Source organism: Gymnoscopelus braueri, assembly GCF_963280865.1.
Source record: "Gymnoscopelus braueri genome assembly, chromosome: 11".
Taxonomy (NCBI): Eukaryota; Metazoa; Chordata; class Actinopteri; order Myctophiformes; family Myctophidae; genus Gymnoscopelus; species Gymnoscopelus braueri.
Genome location: NC_137613.1, coordinates 41,817,877 through 41,845,270, shown reverse-complemented (window position 1 = coordinate 41,845,270; position 27,394 = coordinate 41,817,877). Strand labels below are relative to the sequence as shown.

Below are 27,394 nucleotides of genomic sequence, written 5' to 3'. Positions count from 1 at the left end.
CCACAAACCATCCCACAAGGCCTCAGTGGTGCCATTTGTCATAGCTGATCAATCCAGTATTGGTGGGTTGCCACAGGTGGCTGCACAGGTATTGCCTAGTCAATAATTCATCATCTCAAACTCAGAAAGGGTGAGAAGGAGAAAGTGTGTGAGCTTCTGGGCATTTGGAAAAGACGGATGATACATGAGGAGGAGAAGAAAGAGGTTACTACCTGAAAACAATGAAAGGAGACTTGGTATGAAATTATGAATGATATGGAATGGAAAGTCTGTTAAATTTGAAAAATATGTTGAACAGAAAAACTAAGAAACTTTGAGACAGATAGTGGATGTTGACAGTAGAGAGTGACCTGCGCTGAGACATTAAGGCCAGGATCTTAAGAAGCTGGTAGCCTAGAACAGGTCAAATAATAGACCCTCGTGGACACTGCAGTTTGACAGAGCAAAGAAAACGTTCTGTGGCATGTTTTGTGTGTAGGATTTTATCTTGCGTATCAAATGAACAGTTGTATGATTTGATGAAAAGAAAGCCAGAGAGGTAACCACATACTGTTTCACACAGACTATTCATCTTCTTATTTTAGAGGGGAAAAAGTGCAATAGTTATCATGGTGAACACTGGCATGCAGCTGATTAGCTTTACCTGTGCAGTCACTGGCTGGATCATGGCAATCACAGTGACGGCCCTACCCCAGTGGAAGGTCTCCGCCTTCATCGGCAGCAACATCCTCACCTCTGAAATCAAATGGGAAGGCATCTGGATGAACTGCATCTACCAGACCACTGGCCATATGCAGTGTAAGACCTATGACTCCATGCTGGCCTTGCCTCCCGACATCCAGGCTGCCCGCGCCCTCATGTGCGTGGCCATTTTCCTGGGCTGGCTCTCCTGCACCGTGTCCTGCTGTGGCATGAAGTGCACCACCTGTGCCGGGGATGACCGCCGGGCCAAGGCTGGCATCGCGCTCTCCGGTGGCGTTCTGTTCATTCTGACAGGCCTGTGTGTTCTGGTGCCGGTTTCCTGGACCGCTAATACAGTGGTCCAGGACTTCTACAACCCTAATGTGCCCCTAATGCACAAACGAGAGCTCGGTCAAGCGATCTATTTGGGCTGGGCGGCCGCGGTTATCCTTATGATCAGTGGAGCTGTGCTGAGCAGCACCTGCCCGCACATGGAAAGGGGTGCAGGGTACCGAAGAGGGTACATCGGCCGAAGCTTTGCTAATTCACCGCAACAAGATCCCCCAAAGCCCATTACATCCAACAGCCTGCCCATGAAGGAATATGTGTAGAGAGCAAAGGAAGTTTGAAGCTGTGGAAGCATGAAAGATGGCTGTAGAAGAACAAAGCAAAAACAAAGATCATAGAACACTAAAGATGAGTGGGATGGGCATTGAGTTGGACTATTGAATTGCAATTCCTCTCAGCATTTACCTGTCTGCAGTTTAAACCTTGTGAATTTAAGTGGCCTATGAATTAATTGGAAATATTTATTTATTGAACAATTTGCTTATTCTTTTTGTAGATTTACCTCTAATATTTTTCTGAATTGTCTCCAGTACATCACAGCCTTTATACAATATTTAATTATTTGGCAATTACTTGCACTGTGATAAAGAAATTATTTCCGGCCTATTTTGTGCAAGATGGGGAAAGATCATTGTGATATTATAGGTCAGTGGGTCATCAAACATTTTACATGTATCACTGTTATGTTTGCTTGTGTTGAAGATTGTAGTGATTTCATACACAGTTCTTTTCGTATGGCAATGCCATTGCCTGTCACATTTTGCAACACTAAACTTGGTTGAAATGGCATGAATCAAAACTGTTTAAGAATAAAATGTATATCTAGAGTGTTTTAATGGTTTTGACAGATTCTGTTTCTTACATGTTATTGCATTTCCTCAAAACATACGGTAGCCCATTATGTTTGAGCTGTATTCAAAAAGATAATAAATCCAGTGGAATAAAAATGATTGCTCTATGTAATGGGTTCATAAAATCATTGTTGTGTAGGAAAGTGATTGTTCATTTTCGTCTTTCATTTCCACAGTGTTGGGGCAAAATGGTATTGTATTCAACAATAGGCTCACATTTTACTTGACCAAGTGGTGCGACTACTTTAAAGGATTCATTACATACAAATAATACACATACATCCAACATATACAGTATGTCCAGATCTGTTTATCCTTTATCAGGTTTTCTGCTCCTGTACTGTTGAACCACTTCATAGAAAGGCAATTAGATTCACAAGGCGGAGGTGATTCACCCCAACGTCTCTTTTGCTTTCTTCATTGTGACTCCATAAAAAGGGACGCTTTGTAGAGTACATCTGAAACAAGACACAATAGTAATTAGTTCACATTTAATCTTAATCTTCATACAAGATGGAAAACATGCACAAGTGTTTTAACACCAAGTTATTCAAAATGAAATGCAAAATACATCTGTATTTTCATACTAAAACATCTTTATAAACTTAATAAATAAGTAATACATAAATCTTAAAATTATGTTAAGATGTTAAAAGTATTTTCCACAGTTTGGATAGATTTTAATTAAGATATAATATCGTGATATGACAAGTGTTGACTTTTCCTAGTATTAATCACTTAAGCCTTATTTTATACATTCAAAGATAAATAAAATAAATAGCAGATACACAAGCCCACAATGAGTTGCGAAACTTGCGATATGTGTTGTGAGCTTGTAGATTGGCTATTTTTGCAAAGGTAATATCGTCACAAAATGATATTATGGCCACAATATCAAGGTCATTTGGTTAAAAAAAATGATATTTGATTTAGCCCATATCGCCCAGGCTTCATCTGCATAACAACAACACTGTATAATGAGGTCTCACCAGTGATCATCTCATCTCCACTGGGTGACTGTAAGGACTCCCATCTCTTAGGGGCAGATTCCAGAAGAGAAAGGTCATCAGGGCTTAGGGTCAGAAGTAGAGTCTTCCTGCTCAGAAATCTGAACATAATGGTTGAGGATAATAATAACAATTCATTCTTTCTCTTCGTGTTACTTTCAACAGGGTTTCAAATTCTACTGAAAGCTTATGTATACCCAAACACCTTTGACCCTGTGGTTGACAGCCCAGCATCACCCATTCCTAGCATCTATGTACTGCGCATCTATAGTTCTGAGAAACCATGAAGGGGGCTTTAGAACGTCAGATCTGACAGACTTGATGGAGTATGTTGGCCTTTAAGTCTATTATTTACCGGTAGCAACACTAAATCTAACTGAAACAAGAAACTATTTTGTCCTCGGAAGGGACCACTTCCCGTCCAGGTTTTAAAATCCTGAGACTGGGTAATAAATTCAACCTCCCAATTGAAATCAATCATTATACCAAAAACACCAATCTGGGCATAAACAGAAAGGATACTGTTGGCGATAGTATCGCTCGGCATCCTGCAGCCACTCCATCATGTCAGCTACTGATGGGCTAGTGGCAGATCTCTGGGTGCAGGTGGATAGGTCCAGATTGTCTGTGTTCTCCTCATACAACTGGAAGGCTCCATACACCTGGTTACTGATGGCATCCTTCACAGACTGGAGAGAAGCCCTGGGGGGGGGGGGAAGAGAGAGAGAGAGAGAGAGAGAGAGAGAGAGAGAGAGAGAGAGAGAGAGAGAGAGAGAGAGAGAGAGAGAGAGAGAGAGAGAGAGAGAGAGAGAGAGAGAGAATAGCAGTAGTAATTCTGTTATAACGATGATTTTGAGTTGAAGGGTTAGGGTATTATAACGGTTGAATAAGATAAGGACATATAATGCACAATAATCAGTGGTGGAAAAAGTACTCACATTTTTTACTTAAGTAAAAGAATCAATACCACAATGTAGAAATACTCTGTTACAAGTAAAAGACTGGTATTCAAAATGTACTTGAGTAGAAGTACGAAAATATTGGTATCAAAATATAGTTAAAGTACAAAAGTAAAAGTACTCATTATGCAGAATGTCCCATTTCACAAGTTTTCAAAAGTATAAAATGTATAAAAAAATCTTTGATGCGAGGCATTGTGAGCTTGTAGGCATTGTGAGCTTGTAGATCGGCTATTTTCAAATAGCCAAGTTTAAATATGGTTAATGTATGTATTGTAATAATAATCCAAATCTACAAAGTAACTAGTCATTTTTTTAGTAAGTTTTCAAATAATTCTAGTGGAGTACAAGTATAATATTTGCCTCTGAGATGTAGTGGAGTAGAAGTAAAAGTACTCAAAATTGGAAATACTCCAGTAAAGTAAAAGATACCTCAAAATTGTACTTAAGTACAGTACTTGAGTAAATGTACTTAGTTACTTTACACCACTGAGGGTAACATAACGGTTGAATCTCGCAAATAAGGACCTATAATGCACAATAATTGCGTTTAAGTCTGTGGATCAAGTACAAAACTCACATTTTCTCATTGAGCTTGTCCAAGACTATTTCCGTCGCCTCGACCAGCTTGAAGTGTAATCGCTCTTGCAGATCAGGGAAGGAGTTGAGCTGGACAGTGCTGGACAGCTGGACATGGGACAGAGCTTTAAACTGCTCTGCTAGGTTTCCTAGAGACACAACCAGAGGGCTGCATTCAGCCAACACAGTGTTCCATGCTTTCTGCTTGCTTTCCAGACACTGAAAGCATGTCCTCAATGTATGGTGAAGTGACAGTAACACGTCTGGCTTTGACATTTCAACTTCCACAACAGTTTCCACAAGCAAATGCCATCAGACTAAGTCATATGGACAGAATAAAATGACGGTATTACGAAACGTATTTTAGTTGTTACTATAACGTCTTCCTTCTCAACAAAAATGGGGGGTAAATACGTTGTATTCCCAAATAATCAGGTCTCTTTAATGTTACAACAACATCACATTGCTGCCATGAGCATGTTCCGTGAGCAACGATAACGGAGCAACCATAAGACTTCCGGTGGACGATCTCTTCAGAATAAGAGTATACTCTAGAGCAAAAAGGAGCCATTGAAAAACGGTTAATTTGCACATTAAAACTATAAATTAAGCATTTAAACGACATATTATGTTTCTATACAACACATATTATGTTTCTGTGTAACAAAAAGGGATTTAAAACATTAATAATTTATCTAAATGGATAAATGCTGTGCATAGCCTATACAAATTGGACACTGCACAGGAGACGGCTCCACGAGGCAACACTTTGAACATACGCACGCGTTCAGGGACACCTCCTCTACAACACCACACTCTCTGCTAAGCCGGACGGGGCTCAAATAAAAAGTGGCGGGCCGTCCAGTGAGGTCAGAGGTCAGAAAAGTGCCGCTTTCAGACAATAGTGGGCACTGCACAGGAGACGGCTCCGCGAGGCAACACTTTGGACATACGCACGCGTTCAGGGAGACCTCCTCTACAACACCACACTCTCCGCTAAGCCGGACGGGGCTCAAACAAAAAGTGGCGGGCCGTCCAGTGTCCGGCAAACAATATTGTATCATAATCCTTTTCAAAACAAAAAAAATACATATATCTAACACACACATAGCCAATTTAAATCTGGAACAACCTCACTTAGAAGTGCTAGAGTACATTGGTTCTGGTTCTGGTCCGGGGACCCCCAGGGGTCCTTGGGGTGGTTCCAGGGGGTCCCCAGCAAGAGTACCACTTTATCCATTTCTAAGTTGGCTATTCAAAAATAGCAGATATACAAGCTCACAGCGCGTCACTTCGTGCCGTGCTGCGAGCTTGTAGATCTGCTATTTTTTTACATTTTTGAAAAATCTTGAAATTCTTTTGAACATTTTGCATTTGCAACACAAATCTTCTCTTCTGGGGGTCCCTGGCATAAAATGTTTTCAGATGGGGGTCCGCGGACAAATATATATCAATTTGGGGGTCCTTGACATGAAAAAGTTTCAGAACCACTGCTCTAGTATAAGCCATTTAAAAGACATACATCATAAATGTATTTTTTCAATAAATGTGTGTCTTTTTTTTTTTAAACTGGCACTTATAAGTGCTCTAGTATAAGCCATTTAAAAAGACATACATCATAAATGTATTTTTAAAATAAATGTATGTCTTTCAAAAAACATTAAACGTGGTGATCTTACTTTGAAGGCAACCGGAAACCTTATTGTTGCTAGCTCAAAAACCGGATGTCCTATCGTTGCTCACGGAATGGAGCTCAACATCACATTGCTGCCATGATGCTGTGCACTGCCTTCCGGTCTCGTGATGTAAACACGGTCGTTCTGTGCTATGATTGGTCGAAATAAAGTCAGCCCTTGCGCAGTTCAACAAAGTGCCCAGTGTTGCCATGTCCGCTTATTATAAGCATAGACAGGATTATAAGCGATTTTGGGCTTGTTTTTCTGTAAAGTTGCTTGTAAAGATTGGTTAGTTTCGTTTTTTTTGGGCTTGTTTCTAAAGTGTAGTTTCTTATTTGGGGCTTGTTTCCTGTTGTTTAAACCAGTGGTTCTCAACCATTTTCGTATCGAGGACCCCCAAATTAATATGTATTTGTCCACGGACCCCCATCTGAAAATGTTTTAAAACAAATGTTTAAAACAAAATGTTTAAAACAAATTTTACACTTCTTTTCCTCAAGATTTTTTAGAAAATAATATTTTCTAAAAAATCTTGTCGCTTCTTTTGGGCTTGTTTTCATAGACCTGGTTGCTTGTTTCTCTCGCAAGATCTGGCAACACTAAAAGTGCCCTGATTGGCTGATCGGTCAGCTTGGCTCCTCCCTCTACCGAGATTCGAAATTCTGTGTGTTCATCTTGTTAGGCCGTCGGTTAAACCCTGAGAAGTTAGAAGAAGGACAACAGCACGACGAGACGAGACAAAACACACACTAATAGGTAACACACAGGTTCAGGTTATTTATAACGTTTTGTATATTCCCATTGTATGTAGGATACAGTGTATTATTAAGGCAGATATGATGGAATGATCATGTTGATCGAAAAAGTAAAAGGCGGTCAGCTAGCTTAGCAAATGTACCCATTTCCCCTCTAATAGCGTTAGCTTGCCACGTTAGCTGTGTAACTTTGAACTGAACAGCAGTGAGTGGGAGTGCCAAGCGTTATTTAAGGTACAACACAATTAACAATAATAATAGTCTTGTCAGCAGCCATTCCATACACGGTACACAGCCATGGCTCCGAGGAAGAAGGCCACGAAACAACAGAAGGTAAAAGACGACGTCAAAATGAAGAAGGTGGAGGCTTTTCTTCAAGACTTCGACGGCGAAGGTAACATGATGAAGCTCATTCTGTTGCTCAAACGTTAGAAATAATGACATGACTAGTACTACGGTACATTACAATCAATGGGATACATTCAGCAGTGGCTCTTAACCTGTGGGTTGGGTCCCCATATGATTGGGGGGGGGGGGGGGTCATCAGACAGAGGCAAATATTGTGAAGATCTACAAGCGCTGCGAGGCGTTGTGAGCTTGTAGATTGGCTATTTTCACAATAGTTGACCGAGTCAAACTAAATTAAATGCCTCAACTCCTACATTCCAAGTGCTTGTCAGGTTGGGGGGGTCCCCAGTTCAAATATGACTATTTTGGGGGGTTGCTGCCTGAAAAGAGAGAGAGAACCACTGGAATACAGGATAGGTGGGCACTAGTGACATCTGGGCACCTCGATGTAAAATTGGCTATTTTTCCAAAATGTTAAAGAATAAATAAAGTAAAGTATACATGATGTGAACATGCACGGTATCATTATCAGACTTTCAACTTCTTGTTTATGCCCTAAAATGACTGGATATACAGGGTTTGTATAAATTGTAGAAATATTAGACCTTAATTGTCGAATGTTTAAGCATGTTTTAATCATGTATACTTTTACTTTATTTAAAAACATTTTCCAAATATTGTATTTTTTAAGATATTGGCCAAAATAGACCATTTACATTGAGGTGCCCAGATGTCCATGTTACCAAATACCAATCAATGTATTGTGTAACATTATCTATCTATACATTTCAGGAATCTGAAATATAATGAATTCCTAACAGTTATTTTTTTTTTCTACAGTGAATGCTATAGTTGAAAGGCTGAAAGTGAAGAAAAATGATCTGTTGAGAAAATCCCAGAATGCCTACGACATGGCTCTCATCAAACTTCCTAAGCAAATAAGACAAATGAACTGGTTGGAATATTACAGTAAGTACGCGCAAGCTCGCCTGGAACAAAACAAACCCTTTTGACATTTTTTTCCAGCATATCTGCCCAGGCTGTGACCTTAGAATGCAGGCAGGGAGTCAAACGGTGGTAACAAGTGACATACCCCCCCTCCCTTAGTAGTATGAGTGTCATGATTCTCAGAATCCAAATGCATTATTCAATTTGACTTTTTGATTTCGAGATGTTGTTGTATGTTGTAAATGCAAAAAACAACACGCACTACAATATTTCAAAAGTTAAAATCTTTATCAAACTCTATAATAAATCGGTTAAGATAAAAATGTACATAACTACTCATTATTGGCATTTTTAACACAGTGACAACTGTGTAGTCTACATTTTCAGAATAGTAAAGAAGATTAGTCTGCATATTGTTATAGTATTGTGTGTATATATATATATACGCAATGTGACTAGTAGAGCTGTTTTCAGCATTGACGTTTTTGGTTTAGTCAGTTAAATTCCCGGGTGCATTAGATCATATGGTCAGGCACTGCTTTCATCAGAAATGTTCTCTAGCCATGTTGTCATTTTGTTCTTCCCAGCTAAAGCCTGCAGCATACTCCAACTGAACACAAACTATTTTCGGCTAGGATATGTCAATAAGAACAAAATTACGGCATAAGAACTTCAGTAGTGCCGTACAATGTGTTATTTGGTAGTTCTTGCACCTCAAGCATTTCCAAAGTAGCCAAACTTCCCTAGCTGAACATTGATAGTGATTGGTCAGAACAGAAGAAGTTCAAGGTGGCTGTGATTTATTTTGTATTGTTTTTGCATTCTGCCCAAGGCCCGATTTGTGATTTCTGCCAGCAGCGAAAGCAGCAATATTTTTAGAATATAGTATGGCTGAGGAGGATAGGATGTTCTAGTGTCACGACACGAGCCAACCTCCAGGAGGTACAATGAGTTCCTCCTGGAGTGACCATAGACACAAAATAAATGGTAAACCTCCATGATCAATTTGTCACAGCGTGTCGGAGTGAGATCCAGGTGGTAAAACCACCGATTCCAGTACTGTACACAATTCTTCAGTGGTTCAAACAACAGAGCGAGCTGCTGTGTTTGCTAGACAGATTATACTACTGGAGGTCTGACATTCAGAGCTGAGACGTTGGGAAGTATAACATGAGTTTGTTCTAAAGAGCTTTGTTCAGCGTCTTCAAGCCCTGTTGACACAGAACAAAGTTCTTGTTCCTTTGGAGAGTGCTGCAGCCAACACAAGAGTGGAACAGGCAGGGGGGGAAAAGTACAGAGGGGTATTAGAGATTAGAAACATACCCTTGTTTTTAATATTGAAGTGCGAAATAAAATCTGATTCAGAATTGCGACACCCCCAGTAAACAAGCTTTCATATTTGGTATCTGCCTCTCTCTTAGGGTCAGAGAAAGCAAAGAATGAAGAAGTGGATATAAAGGTGAGAACAGGTGTTTTTTAATCAGCATATCACCAGATCCAGTTTACAACGACCTATGCCATGGTACATTCAGTGATTTTCATGTCGATCTTCTCTCCTGTCTGTTTACAGAGAGATGTGGCTGCCAAGGTTGATACTGTCCTGGCTGAGGTCCATGAAATCCCTCCAACAATCAAGAAAAGTAAGTGCAGGACAGTTGTTTGCCTCATCCACCCATCTGTCCTAAGACTATTACTGCGGCTTTTACTGGTAATACTGCTGATATTATTCATACAGCACACACAGACAGGGTATGTGCCACTCCGTTTACACACACATAAGCTCGCAAGCTTTTTTGTGTTTTATCCTTTTGACGGCTAAGGATAAGGATAATTCCTTTTAACAGGACGTTCATGAAAGTCCTTGCTGGCTTGTTTCCAATGAGGGCCTGTGAGCAATTAGGGGTTAAGAGTCTTGCTCAGGGACAAATTTCATTTCATCGACACATATGCTGGCGTGGCCTGGAATCGTACCTGGGGCAACCAGGGCCTCTGGCTCCCTAGGCGGGCTCACTAACCACTCGGCTATGGCCGCCCCAATGCTATGTACAAATATACCAATTTTGTAAATGTAAAATGTCAGTCAATAAATCACACCAATCTTATTAATCCTAATATCCATAATCGTGTTGGACTTTGTCTTCTTCCAACAGCATCCAAGAAAAAGTCAAGCTCAGAGGATGAGGAGAACAATCCGAAAGCAAAGAAGGTGGTTACTGCTTTCCACAAGCCCAGTCGCAGCAAAAAAAATATATATATATATTAAAAAAATGTATGGCATATACTATAGACAATGACATGAAGTAGATGTGCCTAGGCAGGGACAGTGGTTGATTTAACGGTTTGTGTGTTTTGGGATTCAGGGAAGACCTGTAAAGAAGCCGCCCCGAACTACATCTAAAAAAGCTGCAGCCTCCGTTAGAAAGTAAGATGGATATGTATATTTCTAATGTATTGAGTGTGACATTTTGAATTTATCTGCTTGTCCGCCTGCCTTATCTGCTTGTCCGCCTGCTTTATCTGCTTGTCCGCCTGGTCAAGCAGATATACCATATACCAACACGATTATGGATATTGGGATTAAAACCACATCTAATTTTTGATTTTTCAGAAAACTTAGGTCAGGATTTAGAAGGCGATTTAAAAAAAAGAAAAATCGGCCTCAGGTCTAAATGGGTTAAACTATATATTTGATTGACTTTTATACCACTTAAATGGTGCAGCTCGGTCATAAAAGATCGGTTTCTTCAGATCGGGTAAATTGCCGATCACCGTTCGAGTCATTAGAAGTGAAAATCGACCGATTGATCGGAGCACCTCTAATAATAATGTACCTCACATCGAATTGAATTGCTCAAATTTATCGTGTTGAAGTTGAATGCATCCCAACAAGGAAATGTATAGCGACGGGAATGCGGAACATCTTGTTAATCTTATGTGATCCACGCATGTAAAAAAGCTATATTTTGCAGCTAATGTCGTAGTTACACCTGCATTGTTGTGGTGTTGTGAAGCAGTGTTTACTAAGGAGAAGTGTGTTTAAAAAGATGGCAAAGGAGACAAACGGGTTGGAGGAGAAGTGCTTGGTGAGACAATTGGGCGGGAACAAAGTCATAGCCAGAATTATTTAATGAGCTGTTGGATGTGTCTGCAAAAATCCATGATTTTAACACATAAATGCACAGTTTTGAGCTTTTGTGACACTCATTAAGTAAACAGGGGCGTGTTGTCCATTTTCTAACTTTATCTTGGGTCTTTTTTTTGCATTTACCAGTCTATAATACCAAGTCTATAATCAAAAGCCTTTCTGTTTTTTTTGCAACGCTAACAAGAGTCTGTGTTCAGATCCAACAGGAAGCCCATGGTGACACCTGCCAGGAGCATGCTGGACTCTTCTTTGTTAGTAGGAGGTACTCCTCTGATCACTCCACGTTTTGACCCTAGGTAAGATTTAATTGAAGTTTAGAGGGTTATCTTTAAAAACGGTATTTTGTTTTTATGCAAAATGTCTCAATAATTACAACTCATACTAAATTGTAGCCTGGCTCCAGGTCATAGACTCCGCCCACTCAGTGAGTGGACTGCTTCTCTGGTCTGTCATTGTGTTTTGAATCTGCAGTTTATCCCGGTTGAATAAGTGATTGTCCTTTGAGCACCGAGGCAGGGTTTAACTATTAGTAATCTGACTAATAAAGTATTCAATCAATCAAAAATGTCATATTGAAGCTTCTGTCAGATAATCAGGAAACAAAATATTGTATTTGTTCTTAGCTTTGATGCATTAAGAATATTTTTTCTTTATGGCTTTGTTTACATCTCATTATATGCTTTTAGTTACTTCATACTCAACCCTGCATTACTACTTGAAACTCATTGTCGGTTAATGCTCCTGACTAATTTGAAACGGGCCAACTGATTAAATTCACATAGTTCAATTTACTTCACCTTTCAAGCAAATAACAGACTTATTGAAACCCCTGATGTGGATACATTTCTTGCCCTCAGGCTTCCCAAGACCCCTGCAGTAAGAGTTGCCCGTCACAAAGAAAGGGTCTACAGCATCTCTGTCAACGGCTCTCCCATGGCTTCCACCAGTGAGGATGTTGTCATCAGCGTCCCTATTGGCAATGGAGAGGTATTGACTTTAGCCTAATTTACTTAATATAACACAATACATAGCCATTAACAGGCTTCGCCCAGGGTTCTGGATTCCACTTGTTTGTTCATTTAACAAGGATGCCTACCCTGGCATCCACATTTAGCAATGACGGACGCCATGGTAGGTCTACGATACCTACCATCTAAGCATGGTAGGTAGTTGAGATTAATTGAAGAAAAAATGTAATGTTTTTTCATAAAACACAGGAGGCCATGTTATGCATGTATTAAAATATGTGTATATAATTCTTGGGTGATATGGTCAAGTTTTAATTTTTTACGTCTGCTTATCAGTCTGAAATCGTCTGTGTGCATGCATGCTTATTATAATATGCACAGAGTTGCAAGTAGGTTGTTGTTTGTGACCTGTCTTAATCCTGATTCATATTATACCGAAAATAGCTGATCTACACTGTGAGCTCGTAGATCGGCTATTTTTGGTACACGACACAACCAAGTATTAATTGGGCATTGCCATGTACGATACTGAATTAACTGAGTGTTTGTTGTGTTGAACTACTGTAGAGCATTCAGCTGCTGGCGAGTCAGATGGACTCTGTGGATTTCTCCTCATTGGATGAAAATGCTCTAAGGAGTATTCAGCAGCTACAGGTATGGAACCCGTATTCCATTTAATTTCTGTCAAAATGTTATGGGGTAAAATTGTAAATAAAAAAATGGAAGGGCTTTGTTTTTTGTATCTATGCATTATGCTGGGAAACATATTTTCCTTGTCGTTTTTCTTCTCACAGAGTCGGCTTGCAGTGCTGTGTGGACCATCACAATGATCGTTTGGCAGAGCGTCACACAGTTGGCCATGTTCGGGGAGGGTCATCTTTGTGTTGAGATTTTTTTTTTTTTTTACTTTGTCTTTATTTTCCAGACAACAAAACATTCAAACAGGACATTACAAAAAGAAAAAGGAAACAAAAAACAGAACAAAAGAAAAAGACAATACAGTAAAGAACAATATAGTTAAAGGGAAGGGACAATACAGGGGGGGAGGGGTATACACTATTTATTTACTCTTATACAAATGCCATTTCTCCCAACGTTTCTCAAATACCTCTGCCTTAACCCTTAGATTATAAGTAATTTTTTCCATAAGACATATTTCTTCAATAATATCACACCAATGCTCCTCCCTAGGAGGGTCTGTTTCTAGCCATTTCCTTGTGATGGCTTTTTAGCTGCCAGTGTCAAGATTTTGAACAGGTAAACGTCCTCATTTCCTATTATGTCCTCTGGTGTCAATCCGAGATATAAAATCCGGGGATCACAGACAATCTTGTAACCCATTACTTCCTCCAAAATCCGGAGAACACTGTCCCAGAAGCGAACAGCCTTTTTGCATGTAGTTTAAGCGCAAGGGGGCGGGGGGCGGGTGGGGAGAGAGCCTGGCGACTCGAGCGATGTTAGTGCACTGAGTGTCAGTTGGGGCAAACGCAGTCCCCACACCATCATTTACGATTCTGTGCCTATCGGAACATAACTCGGCGCTAAAGTATAGTTTTGGACCATGACGGAGGCGCGCCGACTCAGCAGACCTTGAGGCCGAGGAGTCGCGCCCGAGCGCCTCCAGGCTCGAGTGCCCGCGACGACCGGCCGATGGTCTGCTAGTCGACTAAGCGCCGTCCGAGTTATGTACAGATAGGCACAGAATCGTAAATGATGTTGTGGGGACTGCGTTTGCCACTCAGTGCACTAACATAGCTCGCGTCGCCAGGCTCAATGTCCTTCCACCTGGATACATAGTTTGGGGAGCACCAGTATACGATGTACCTCAATTGTGCAGCATAATAGTATTCTTTGAAATTTGGCAGTGCTAGTCCCCCATGCTAGTCCCCCATTTTCCTTATCTAATTGAAGAGTCTTGAGTCTTACCCTGGGTCGAGCTCCCGCCCAAACAAACCTGGAGATCAACTTATCCCACGCAGAGAACTGTGATTCTGGTATTTTAACTGGGAGTGACAAAAAGAGATACAGCAACCTTGGTAAAATATTCATTTTAACAACCTCAATTCTTGAACTGAAATCCAATATTATTGTTGACCACTTAGCTTAGTCTTCATACTTTTATCATTTTATCATATGTATATACAAATGCTATTGCATTTCTTTTGGGTTCGTTGGATTTTTTATATGTTATACTGTATAAATACTGCAGATCTACTGCATCTTAGCAGGTTCAAGAATTACATGCATCTTTATCCTTGGAGTTAGATGTGATATTCTTTGGTTTTAAAAAAGTGTTCTGTTCTGTAGTGCAAATGTTCTGGTAGTGCACATGGACACACACAGAAAGACGCATTAAAACCTGTTCCAATTTTTTTTCTTTTTTATACATAAAATACAAAATGTATGAAAAAACTGTGTACTCATAATCATTTGTTTATCCTGTAAAGTATTTTCTGTTTACTTAAGAGCTGGAGAGATGAGGAGACTTGTGTTAATGAACAAACACTAATGTTAATGATTACTATGGGATCATGGGCTATATGAGCTATATAGCTATTTAACACTTAAGGCAACTCCGCACCAAACAGACTCGTCCAGACTATTGCAGACTACTCCAGACTGCAACAGACTGGTATTCGGTTGGCAAAAGTTACCATTTAAGTCTGTCAGCCGACTGGCCATTCATGTGCTAATTTGACTTTTAGCGTGCCAGCGTTGCCAGGTCTGCTTATTATAAGCGACTTTGGGCTTGTTTCCCTGCAAAGCCACTTAGGGATGTTCCCAGCGTTTTTTCTTCACTGACGTGCAGTGGTGTAAAGTAACTAGTACATTTACTCAAGTACTGTACTTAAGTACAATTTTGAGGTACTTTTACTTTACTGGAGTATTTCCAATTGTCTATACTTGTACTCCACAACAATTATTTGAAATGTTTAGTTACTAGTTACTTTGCAGATATAAATCATTATGAAACATACATTAACCACTTTAGCCCTATTTTGTACCTATAAGCTATTTGAAAATAGCAGATCTACAAGCTCACAACGTGTTGCGATGCACGCGTTCTGAGCTTGTAGATCTGCTATTTTCAAACATTTTTGTACTTTTACTTTTGGTACTTTAAGTACATTTTTATACCAATACTTTAGTACTTTTACTCAAGTAAATGTTGAATTCCGGACTTTTACTTGTAACAGACTCAGAGTACATCTATTGCATTCAAGCCTGGAATTTCGTCATTTTAGGGGCAAGGCCACTTGGCCTTTGGTGTTGTAATTTTTTGGAGGGCACAAAGGCCCTGCCCGGCCTTCCTGCCAGGGCAGGAAGGCCATCCAAAAAAATAATAACGATTTTTAAGTCCAAAAATGATTTTTAAGTCCACGGAAATAATGCATTTAACTTGAAGGTTAAGGATGATTGTATTTTAATATATTATAAGAATAGTATAACTATCTGTGAAATATTACCCATTTATTTCACAAAATAATGTGTTGGCAAATGACCAATATTTAGTTATATAGGTCTCAATATGTCACATTCAGCCCTGGACTTCACTGACTGAAGTAGGGGTCACATTAATCACATTAGATTCACAGAATGTATTTTACCCACAAGTTATTTTCATTCAAATGAAATGTGAATGAACTTGCACTAATAATGACTTTAGTTGATTTTTCACTCTTTAAAATATAGTATTTCTTAATTATTAATAATTACTGCTTGTAGATTGGCTATTTTAACGATTTTAAATTGTTTTTAAATAATAATAAAAAAGGAACATACAAGATTTCCACCCGACAGCCATAATATATAGCCAATATATGGTTCTGTATCAGTATATGAGTCCGTTTTTGAAGATTTCATTCTAATTGGCTACTATGCCTGAATATGAATTTCATGAGCCTGGGTAGGTCACCCTGGCTTGGCGGAGATATGCCCTGTAGCACACTCCGCACAGCAGCAGCAGGTGAAAGCAATTCACTTAATTGCTCGTTCTCTCTCCCTCTTTCCGTCTCCTCAATCTCTCGCTCGCTCTTTCTCTCTCAATCTTTCACTCTCCCTTTTTTCTCTCCCTCTCTCTTTCTTTCCTTCTCTCTCTGCCGCTTTTTACCTCCCTCCGTTTCTCTCTCCATTTCTTTCTCCCTCCCGCTTTCTCCGTTCCTCTCTCTCCCTCGCTCCTGGTGTATGTCTCTCTCTCTCTCTCTCTCTCTCTCTCTCTCTCTCTCTCTCTCTCTACCACTCTTCCTCTGTCACTATCTCCCTGCTTTACGAGCCTATTCATGCAATGCTTGAACTCCCACTCAGAAGGACATGTTTACATACTTGCGCATTACATATTTATACATAAACACGGATGCATGTGACTCCGTCACTGGACAAATTTACACACCTGCTCCCAATCACCACAGCGCAAAAGTAGGGCAAATCAATCAATCTCTCTCTCTCTGGGAGCAACAATAGTAGAGCGGATAGTAGGAACAATCGTTCACTTTGTGATACAAGCGTGAAAATTGGCATGAACATTCCTTTAGGTCAACTCTTTGACTTTTTTAATCGAGCCACTCAAAAATCCAAGATGGCGGCCATTTTTCAAGATGGCCGATACCTTAGTGGGCAGTTAAGTGATATGATGGTTTATTTGGTGATACAAGCATGAAAATTGGCATGAGCAGTCTCTGTGGGTCACTTGACAATAGGCCACCCACAGCTACTTGAAATTTCAAGATGGCGGCCATTTTTCAAGATGGCCAACACTTTAGTGGAGCATTTAAGTTATATAATGGTTCATTTGGTGATACAAGCATGAAAATTGGCATGAGCAGTCTCTGTGGGTCACTTGACAATAAGCCACCCACAGCTACTTGAAATGTCAAGATGGCGGCCATTTTTCAAGATGGCCACCACCTTAGTGGACTAGTTAAGCTTAAGAAATCATTTAGTTGGTGATACAAGCATGAAAATTGCCATGAGCCGTCTCAAAAGGTCATTTGACAAGAAACCGCCCACAGCCACTTGAAATTTCAAGATGTCAATCTTTAAATGATACCTTTTCTCATAGAAATGTATTGGGTTCCTCAAAAAGCTCTGTCAAGAGAGGTTGTTTGACTGTGTTTTGTCTGACTCCTCGCCCACGACCTGTCCAGTTTGGTAAGACCTGTCAGGAGTTGCCTCCCACCGGCATAGCTCTCAGGGTTCACTGAGGTAGGCCTAAACAAGCTCCCTTACCACGACAAGGTAACAGTCACAAGGGAGGATATATATATATATATATATATGTATATATATATATATATTGTTTTTTTTAAACTAACAGCCATTACATGTGTCAAATAAATACTAAGGGGTGGGGAAACAAAAAATAAGATGAATAAATTAGCACAGTTGTGGTGCTGATAAGCACAGTTGTGGTGCTGAACGGACAGTGCTCCAAAACTATGAGTAATGGCTAATACTGAATGGCAATAGCCACGGAACCATGACAAACGATACTAAGGAACTAAACTGAAAATGTGCTTCACTGTTAGATATGGCAGTGGAAGGCAGTGGAAGCAATGTTACAAAGTAACAACTGAAAATTACACAGTAATAGACTAGATAAAAAGTAAAACATGATGCGTCGATGTGACGAGGGGAAGCCGAGCCATAGGCCTCCACTTGAAAACACAGAGGACAACAGGGAATAACTCTGGCAAAATAAACATGCAAATAGGTTCTAGCAGGGGCAACTACATAGGCATGTGAAACTGAGTCCATATCTGAAGCAGTTACACCTTCCAGTACATGCCTTGGAGCACCCACATTTGGTCAACTCCCAACAACTCTCCGCAATAGGTGGAAGTGGAGTCCAGAAGACTTTCCACTTCTCGTCCTGTTCCACCCATCCCCAGTCAGATGGGCTCGGCATTTGTGGATGTCGCTTCAATGCCTGTCCCCACACGTATCCAGCCTCATAAGAAGCATGTTTGGCATGCTCTTTGAGTGCTGCTTGAGTTGGTGGGATCAAGTCATATTGTCTTTGCTTTCTGGCAAAGAGATCAAGCCTGGCCTCGTTCACAGTTGTGACATCGCTGGACCGGTCATACATTAGATCTTCTTGGCCTCTTGACATGGATATCTTTGGTATCTTCAGTGTCTTCAGCAGATGTAGATGCTCTCTTTTGGGTCCTTTCCAGCTCTGTGTTGTTGAACCTAAGTTTACAGCTTGAATTATATTTTGCTCTGTTTCTTGTCGATGTGCTTTCTATGCCATCACCTTCATCTAGTCGGGTTGGACTAAGTAAGATAGGCAGAGCATTGATCTTATGAAATAATGGAACATTTCTTGCAATGGTATCATAACCAGTACGATCGTGCTCTCTGTTGAATAAACTCGGCTGAATGAGTTTTTCCTTGGTGACCTGCTGACAAATTAAACATCTGTCCCAGTTAGTTTTCACAACTGTTATGATGGCTTCTGCCATGTCTGCAGCATAGGCAGAGGCCGAGGGTTTATCCTTTTACCACCTTTTACCAAGCACTTTGATGTATGGGATACAACTAAGTTCGGCCATCTTGAAAATAGAAATGTAAAGTGGCTGGGAGTGTTTTCTTGTCAAGCAACCCTTAGAGACTGCTCATGCCAAATTTAATGCTTGTATCACCAAATAAACCATTATATAACTTAATTGCTCCACTAAAGTGTTGGCCATCTTGAAAAATGGCCGCCATCTTGAAATTTCAAGTAGCTGTGGGTGGCCTATTGTCAAGTGACCCACAGAGACTGATCATGCCAATGTTCATGCTTGTATCACCAAATAAACCATTATATAACTTAATTGCTCCACTAAAGTGTTGGCCATCTTGAAAAATGGCCGCCATCTTGAAATTTCAAGTAGCTGTGGGTGGCCTATTGTCAAGTGACCCACAGAGACTGCTCATGCCAATTTTCATGCTTGTATCACCAAATAAACCATCATATCACTTAACTGCCCACTAAGATGTCGGCCATCTTGAAAAATGGCCGCCATCTTTGATTTTCAAGTGGCTCGATTAAAAAAATCGATAAATGACCTCTAAAGATGATCTGTACCAAGTTTCACGCTTGTATCACCAAGTGAACGATTCTCCCAAAATATTGCTTTTATCCGCTGCACTACAACAAGAAACAGTGAATGTAGGTTTTCATAGACATGGTCGCTTGTTTCTCTCACATAATCTGGCAACACCGACAGCCCTCTGTTGTCACTGCCACTGCGCTACCAGTCGGCTAAAAAGCTGAACATGTTCGGTCGGCTCTGGGTCGGCCGTAAAGGTCCCGACGGACCCCCCGACGGACCCCTAACCGACTGGCCGACGCTTCCCGAAGCCAATTCGGCCCAAAATCGGGCCGACTCAGATTGGTCTGGAGAGGGCTTTAAACATCACTTGCACCCCGTTTAATAGTGTGCTAATGAAATGACCTCAAATCTGTACAATACAGTGTTCAGGCTGATCTATGTAGCAGATGCACCAATCTGGGAACCCATCGTCAGATGCACAGACTCAGCCCAAGACCATGAACTTGGCCATACAGTCAACATGTCTGGTGTTGGGTTGATGGATTTTTTTTCATCAGCACTGCCAGAAATAATTCTCCTTCATTCTAAAGGGGAATATAGTAGACATAAGGTGAATTAACACTTCCATCTAGTGTCTTTAAAGGGAATGGCATGTGTGAGCCTCTGCAACTAACTACCTAAAGGTCATAGTTCTTTATTAGGCTATATACTATTAAAGTCTTGTGTTTCAAACCATAATAAAAGCAACAATTCAATAAGAAAGGAATGATAGTTATTACCAGAGTGATAATTGCACAAGTGAATAGTGCAGCGAATGACTTACAGTTGATTAAGTGTGTAAAAACTAAGGCACAGTGCTCTATAATCTAGCCTTGACGACCTTGCAGGCGTATGCAAAGGCTAAATGTAACTTAGATAGCATGTTATGTAGACAGATGCCAGGTGATTTAATGTAGACCTACCATCCTTTAATGTGTATAGTCTTAATGTACAGATTATAGATTTTCTTTTGATATTATACTGTTTAGACTGATAATAGGTTCTTTGTTTACCTATGATCCTAGATCACTTTCTATGCATTTGATGTATTACCTTGTATTTTCCATGTTTACTGTAAATCGCTCTGGATTAAGAGCGTCTGCTACATTCCTAAATTGAAATTGTAATCATCCTAAGGACTGGTCCAGTTGTATAATTGCAGTTAAATAAGTGTGCACAGATTGATTTAAATTGGGTATTGTTTTTAATTGAGCAGCCTGACTATGATACTGACCCTTTGTGTACAACTTTTGTGACAAACGCCTCTTGACGCCTCATGCTGTTCTTGTTGCAGTTGCAGGTAGGCCTACATGCTTAAAGGTAGGGTAAGTGATATTTTTTGGTTAAAACAAAAAGTATTTTGTTAAAAGGTTAGAATACTATATTCTGATAGTAATCATTGCTATAGAGTGTTTTTTCAGTAACAGATGTCTCCATGTCTCTCCTAGCCTGGTAAACCCTCCCTCTGGAAATCTCATTTCCATTTGATTCCAGGATACAAATGAGATTTCTGGAGGGAGGGTTTACCAGGCTATGTCTCTCCAGCTCTTTAATAAACAGAAAATGCATTTTTCGGTAGGTGTCAAAATCTCAGCCAATCAGGAGAAAGTACCCATTTTTAAGCTTAATTTGTATAGTGTTCCAGTTCCAATTTTGTCTGCTCATTTCTTAGTGTCATCACTTCCAATTTCACTTGTTTAATCTGTATCCTGATTGAGTTCTCTGTCCTGGTTGGATAAAATTGGAAATTAAACTGAAACGAAAATGCATTTTCTGTTTTATAAAGAGGTAGAGAGACAAGGAGACTCCTAATACTGAACAAACAATCTATAGCAATGAGTACTATCAGAATATAGAGCTATTTAACACTTATTTTAACCAAAGCAAATCACTTACCCTACCTTTAATCCATGTTTGAAAAAAATCCCCAATGTTATTTTGGTTGAAATCCAACCATCGCCACTGGGCCAGTTTCTCTTGTAACACCAAGACTTGGCTACCTTAGAAAATGTATAAGGTGGCTGTATGACTAGGCTACAATTCATACATGAAATATTTACACATTCTTTATGAATATGGTTTATTGTCCGTTCTCATGTTGTTGTTTTTTGCTTGTGATAAACTACAGTTTTAACCTGTAAATTAACATTTTAATATGGCCATAAAGTTATCATCCATTATACAAATGACACTAATCATGTCTTTGACAAATATCAGACCCTGTTTAGGTCATTGGCTGGACTGGGGGAAATAAAAACTTCAGAGACAAGGTGCAATGTATAACATAACATAGTGTTTTAAACATAACACAAGGTCTGCACACTTGTGTTCAAGCTCCCAATGGAATTTTTAAAAGCGGGAATCGACTTCAGAACATAAAACATGTTACTTGCTTAATGATAAACCCTCTGTCTTATTTACACACTCACAGCAAATCAAGAAGATGCTTTGCGCTGCTGCCGCTGAATTATCAGCTTCCCCAGAATTGAGGTTCCGGTTCCCTTTCCCTCCCCCTGTTCCTCCCTCTCTGTCTGCTCGGTCATCAGGGATCTCCTTCTATATGGGCATGTGACGTCATATACATACCAAAAAATGTGGCCTAACATCATCAGTCTCCGTATATGGGCATGACACCGTTGTCGATTTGCGCTGATGGCAGGGGACTCCATATATGGGCATAATCTTAGAGGTTTTGTTTTTCAGGATTTAATGGGTTGGCTAAGCCATACCTTTTAATCATTTTAAATAAATACAATTTTAAGAAATTAATGTTCGAAGGAATGGTTAAACGCACATCACGTTCGCACTTTCAAAATAACATGTTCATATTATGTATCTGACTGATTGTATTAACTGATGAAAAAGCATTCATTTGCAGTGAAAATTGAGATGCATCGTGATGCTTGACTTTTGCATCGTAGAGTCAAATCAAAACGTAAACAAACAGGTGAATCATAATCTAATGAAATTGTGAGGCCATTGGAGATTCATTCCCCTAGTACAGTTATTAGGGTACTTGGAGGCCAGTCTATTGTCAATACTAAGGCAAAGTGATGACACACCAACTTGGGAGAGTTTGGGAATCTCCATATATGGGTAAGTGTTTCAACCAATCGGCTTTGGAGAGTTTGGGGATCTCCATGTATGGGCATAAAATGGACACAGATGCATGCACGGACAGAGATTTCTGGATCTATAAATAGATGTATTTCTCATCCTGCTTTCAAATCATGATGTCCAATATTACGCTCTCGTTGTCCAAAGTAATTAAGCCTCTTTGGAGTGGATCACTGGGAAATACGGTTAAAGTATTGGGAACAACCTTCATGAATCACAGAGGGAAGGCGACAGACGCTAGAGAAAATATTACCCCTCTGGTTAAACATGGAGGCAGACATACAGTCACACTCATCCCTGGGGATGGAATTGGGCCAGAGTTGTTTAATCACATCAGTGACGTTTTCCAGTTCATCCATGTTCCAGTAGACTTTGAGGTGGTGAATGTCAACTCTTCCTCGACACCTGAGGATGACATTAATGATGCCATCGATGCCATCCGCCGTAATGGAGTTGCTCTTAAAGGAAACTTGGATACAGATCATATCATGCCGCATTCAGTGAAATCCAGGAATAATCTCCTTCGCACCACACTGGACTTGTATGCCTACGTGATGCACTGCCAGTCTCTCCCTGGCGTCCAGACTCGTCACAAGAACATTGACATCATGATCATCAGGGAAAACACAGGGGGAGAGTACAGTAATCTGGAGCATGAGATTGTACCAGGGGTAGTGGAGAGTCTTAAGATCATCACCCGGACTAACTCCCTCAGGATTGCTGACTACGCTTTCCGACTGGCCAAGGAGAAGGGTCGCCGCAAGGTCACTGCCGTCCACAAGGCCAACATCATGAAGCTTGGCGATGGTTTGTTCCTGGAGTGCTGCAGGAAGGTGGCTAAAGGTTACCCAGACATCACCTTTAACGACATGATAGTGGACAACACCACCATGCAGCTGGTGTCCAAGCCAGAGCAGTTTGATGTTATGGTGATGCCCAATCTGTATGGGAACGTGGTCAGCAATGTGTGTGCCGGTTTAGTGGGAGGGCCTGGGTTGGTGCCGGCGGCCAACTACGGACACGACTATGCTGTCTTTGAAACGGCCACAAGGAGCACTGGGAAGAGTATTGCAAACAAAAACATTGCTAATCCCACTGCCATGCTGTTGGCCAGCTGCATGATGCTGGACCACCTCAAGCTTTATGACCATGCCAATGTGATCCGAAATGCAGTCCTCACCACCATGAATGAAACCAGGTTACACACAGCAGACATCGGGGGGCAGGCCACCACGTCAGAGGTGGTCCAGTCCATTAAGAAGATCTTAAAATCAGACAGACCGACAGACATACAGACAGGGGGAGTCAGGGGGAGGAAGCAACTGCCCCTTTGCCCCTGATGCCCAAAGTGCCCTTTCTAAAACAAATGTGTTAAGACCTCCTCAACACCTTTGGCCCTTATTAAAAACTTTAAATAAGGAGGCCTGAAAATCTTCTTTGGTGGTTTTTAAAGTCATATAGAGCACCTAAGTCTGACGTAATTTACGCATCCTACCTGGGTCACAGGTTTTTTCCCCCCCATTCTGAATTCCCATAGACTTGTTTAATATCTCGTCATATAAGAACTGTGTTCCAATAATAAACAAATGAGCACGGCGGTTTGACTCATATGGATATGCCGAATTAATGACATTTTGAACCTGTATTCAAGTATGAGTGACTGACTATCGTAAACGATACAGAGCCACCTCCCTGACAATAGCGCTTGGACAATGTATTTATTTTTGGACCACAATTCTTATATGAGACGATTCTAAAATGACCCAATGTTATTCTCCATAGACAAATTACGTCTGGGAACCAGGGGATGAGCGAGTGACGTCAGGACTTTGGTAGTCTATATGGGCATGATACATTTGTGACACCCGTACACTCACCATTCACCGCTCTCCCACAAGGCACTATATAGCCTACAGTAAATGGTGCCTTTATCCATAGCGCTTTACAATGTGCATTACATTCACCGCATTACATTCACTCACCGATGGCGGAGGAAACAGTGGAGGAGAGAGTTTTGTTTATGAAATTGTGTATGGTCCCCAGGATCGTAAACAATGTGGCACCCAAATATTTATGCAATTACTTTTCTAGGGTTTGTGATGTTTATAGATACTCCACTAAAGGTAGCTCCACTAACTTTGTTCCATGCAGAATTAATAGCTGTATTGGAAAGGACTCTTTTTTTAATATTCCGCAGCTATCACGTGGATTAGGTTGCCTGCAGTCACTTAACTCAATTGGGACTATTACTAGCTTTAAGTCCTCCTTAAAGAGTTTTCTTAACAACACATGGTCCTGATTTTAAACTGAATTCTATGTATTTGATTGTTTTTTTAAATGTAGTTTATTTCTCCCCTTGTCACAACAACAAATAAATAAGACCACAATGGAAATAAGCCTTCAGGCCTTTTTGTGTTATCCTTTTGACCAAAATGTGCAATCCTTGCATGTCTCTCATCTCTCTGTGCACTTGGTGCGGAAAAATAAATAAATTTAAAATCATCGGATACCAGTATAAATACCAACAGCTTAGTATACATAACTGCTATGGAAAATACAGTATAACACAATGTTTATGTTTAAAGGGATATTTCACACCCAATTTTTCTATCGATTAGTCACCCCATGGAGCCTTGAATTCATGGATATCTTTTTGTTTTTGTCGCATTCCTAAGACAAATATTTGATGACCAGCAGCGGTTCCGGTAGGAGACACAAATAGTCTCCTTTGTGTCTCCTACTGGAACCGCTGCCTACCGGTCCGTTGGTCATCAAATTATTTGCTTAGGAATGCGTCTCCATGGGGTGACTAATCGCTAGAAAAAAAGTACTTTTTTGGGTGAACTATCCCTTTAAGTACAGAAAGAGAATAACATCTGACTATAAATAAACCTCAAAGATCACTTCAGTTTGTGTTTATTGATGAATAGACAGTCAATTAAAGGTAGGGTAAGTGATATTTTTGGGTTAAAACAAAAAGTATTTTTTTAAAAGGTTTAAGCACTATATTCTGATAGTAATCATTGCTATAGAGTGTTTGTTCAGTAACAGGAGTCTCCCCGTTTCTCCAGCTCTTTAATAAACAGAAAATTCATTTTCTGGTAGGTGTCAAAATCTCAGCCAATCAGGAGAAAGTACCAATTTTTAAGCTTTATTTTTATAGTGTTCCAGTTCTAATTTTGCCTGCTCATTTCTTAGTGTCATCACTTCCAATTTCACTTGTTTAATCTATATCCTGATTGAGTTCTCTATCCTGATTGGGTAAAATTGGAAATGAAACTGAAACTGAAACGAAAATGCATTTTCTGTTTTATAAAGAGCTGGAGAGACATGGAGACTCCTTATATGGACAGGACACTCTATAGTAACGAGCACTATCAGAACATAGACCCATTTTGCAATTATTTGAATAATTGCAAATCACTTACCCTACCTTTAAGGCCAGTTCATTTGATTGAGAATTATGGAAAGGCCTACAAATTCCTGGCAGTGGTGGAAATAAAAAGTAAGGACAATCTGGCAAAAGAAAATCCAAAATATCATGCAGTAACTATTTTAGTATTTGTTTTGTGCATATGCATATGCTTGTTCAAATCAACCAATCAATGAATCTACACACTAAAAATAAAATACAATCATATATGTTCAAATTACTAGACACTGTGGTAAACAAGAAATAATGGACTATTTCCTCCAGCGGAGGGAGGGACTCTACCTGATAACTAGGCCCACTTGAGGCGGAGCAATACAGTACCCACTACCCTGAGGCCTACTCTGAGGACCAAAGAACTCCTCAGTCAGGTTCGCGCCACTTTTAAAAATAATCATCTCCAGCTGTGTGCCTGTGAATTCAACCTTGAGACCACCTATTGTCTCGAGTGGACCAGGAGTGTTTTTCAGCGCCAACTTGCGCCAAGAGGTGAGTTTAAGATTTTTGTTTTCTTCAAGTAGCCTAGCCTATATTTCCATTAACCTGTAATGTAGAAGGCAGTAATATTTGTATTTTTTATTTGATTCTAGGCTTAATCTTTTAGCTCCATACTTGACAAACAGGCAGGTGACGAGTCACGTAGTTGATTTTGGAGGAAAGTTATAGGGAGGGACATACTATAACTATATTTATGTTTGTCTTGATAAAGGAATCGGATTTTATGACAATAAGTATTTTTGATCATGTGTGTGTGTGTGTGTGTGTGTGTGTGTGTGTGTGTGTGTGTGTGCTCGCACGCGCATCATCGCATGTGTATGCGTGCGTGCGTGCATGTGTACATACATTCCTCTGGCGATCGGGTTGCATGTATCAGCATGTATGTATGTATGTATGTATGTATGTATGTATGTATGTATGTATGTATGTATGTATGTATGTATGTATGTATGTATGTATGTATGTATGTATGTATGTATGTATGTATGTATGTATGTACCTTGTATTGTATTTAGACCTTGTATTTATGTGGACATAGATAAAGAATTTAAATGTGTGTGTGTGTGTGTGTGTGTGTGTGTGTGTGTGTGTGTGTGTGTGTGTGTGTGTGTGTGTGTGTGTGTGTGTGTGTGCATGTGTGAGTGTGTGTTTGTTTGTGAAGTGTGCTGCATGGAGACAACAGAAGACATGTGAACTTGACTATTTTAATCAAATGACTTTGAAATTTGCATTTGAGCTGCATGGTTAACGTAGCTGTTGTGTTAGTGTGTGTGTGTGTGTGTGTGTGTGTGTGTGTGTGTGTGTGTGTGTGTGTGTGTGTGTGTGTGTGTGTGTGTGTGTGTGTGTGTGTGTGTGTGTGTGTGTGTGTGTGTGTGACAGCAGATACTGCACATATTACATTTGTTTATTTTGACAAATATAAACCAAATGTTCACCCTTGGCTGTGCTAAGCGACTGAAGGAAAGAGCGATAGGCCTAGTAGTGAGTAGCCTCGGAAACCCAGGCTTT

At 40.2% G+C, this 27,394-nt stretch overlaps 4 protein-coding genes across 5 annotated transcripts; 3 read left to right on the top strand and 1 right to left on the bottom strand.

The window, feature by feature from the left end:
- Window positions 1–608: 608 nt before the first annotated feature.
- On the top strand, window positions 609–1,292 carry cldn35 (claudin 35; the record flags this gene model as incomplete). Its single annotated transcript, XM_080441811.1, has 1 exon — window positions 609–1,292. The coding sequence occupies one exon, from the start codon at window positions 609–611 to the stop codon at window positions 1,290–1,292; it is 684 nt and encodes a 227-aa protein (XP_080297937.1).
- A 573-nt stretch (window positions 1,293–1,865) lies between these two features.
- airim (AFG2 interacting ribosome maturation factor) lies at window positions 1,866–4,894 on the bottom strand. Its single transcript, XM_080441413.1, has 4 exons — window positions 4,427–4,894; window positions 3,410–3,589; window positions 2,870–2,988; window positions 1,866–2,338 (listed from the first exon to the last, which is right to left on the bottom strand). Exons 1-4 carry the CDS (start codon window positions 4,699–4,701, stop codon window positions 2,298–2,300), a joined length of 615 nt encoding a protein of 204 aa, XP_080297539.1. The 5' UTR covers window positions 4,702–4,894; the 3' UTR covers window positions 1,866–2,297.
- A 1,855-nt stretch (window positions 4,895–6,749) lies between these two features.
- cdca8 (cell division cycle associated 8) lies at window positions 6,750–13,277 on the top strand. 2 transcript variants are annotated; one of them, XM_080442115.1, is made up of 11 exons: window positions 6,750–6,857; window positions 7,130–7,250; window positions 8,045–8,173; window positions 9,574–9,611; window positions 9,723–9,792; window positions 10,303–10,358; window positions 10,513–10,574; window positions 11,495–11,593; window positions 12,155–12,284; window positions 12,833–12,919; window positions 13,060–13,276. In XM_080442115.1, the coding sequence occupies exons 2-11, from the start codon at window positions 7,154–7,156 to the stop codon at window positions 13,093–13,095; spliced, it is 804 nt and encodes a 267-aa protein (XP_080298241.1). In that variant the 5' UTR covers window positions 6,750–6,857; window positions 7,130–7,153; the 3' UTR covers window positions 13,096–13,276. The 2 variants fall into 2 exon arrangements, with proteins under 2 accessions (XP_080298241.1, XP_080298242.1); XM_080442116.1 differs by having other exon boundaries at window positions 6,782–6,857; window positions 7,127–7,250; window positions 13,060–13,277.
- A 9,297-nt stretch (window positions 13,278–22,574) lies between these two features.
- Window positions 22,575–23,798, top strand: LOC308095644 (isocitrate dehydrogenase [NAD] subunit gamma, mitochondrial-like; the record flags this gene model as incomplete). Its single annotated transcript, XM_080442692.1, has 1 exon — window positions 22,575–23,798. The coding sequence occupies one exon, from the start codon at window positions 22,575–22,577 to the stop codon at window positions 23,796–23,798; it is 1,224 nt and encodes a 407-aa protein (XP_080298818.1).
- Window positions 23,799–27,394: the final 3,596 nt, after the last annotated feature.

Bases quoted from the DNA above. Each gene is read 5' to 3' on its own strand.
- airim (XM_080441413.1), bottom strand. From the start codon at position 4,701: ATGTCAAAGCCAGACGTGTTACTGTCACTTCACCATACATTGAGGACA. The intron at 3,590-4,426 runs GTGAGTTTTGTA...CCCCCCCCCCAG, and splicing joins GACAAGCTCAATGAGAAAAT to GGCTTCTCTCCAGTCTGTGA. The intron at 2,339-2,869 runs GTGAGACCTCAT...GTCTTGTTTCAG, and splicing joins TGGAGATGAGATGATCACTG to ATGTACTCTACAAAGCGTCC.
- cdca8 (XM_080442116.1), top strand. From the start codon at position 7,154: ATGGCTCCGAGGAAGAAGGCCACGAAACAACAGAAGGTAAAAGACGAC. The intron at 9,612-9,722 runs GTGAGAACAGGT...GTCTGTTTACAG, and splicing joins ATGAAGAAGTGGATATAAAG to AGAGATGTGGCTGCCAAGGT. The intron at 12,285-12,832 runs GTATTGACTTTA...GAACTACTGTAG, and splicing joins TCCCTATTGGCAATGGAGAG to AGCATTCAGCTGCTGGCGAG.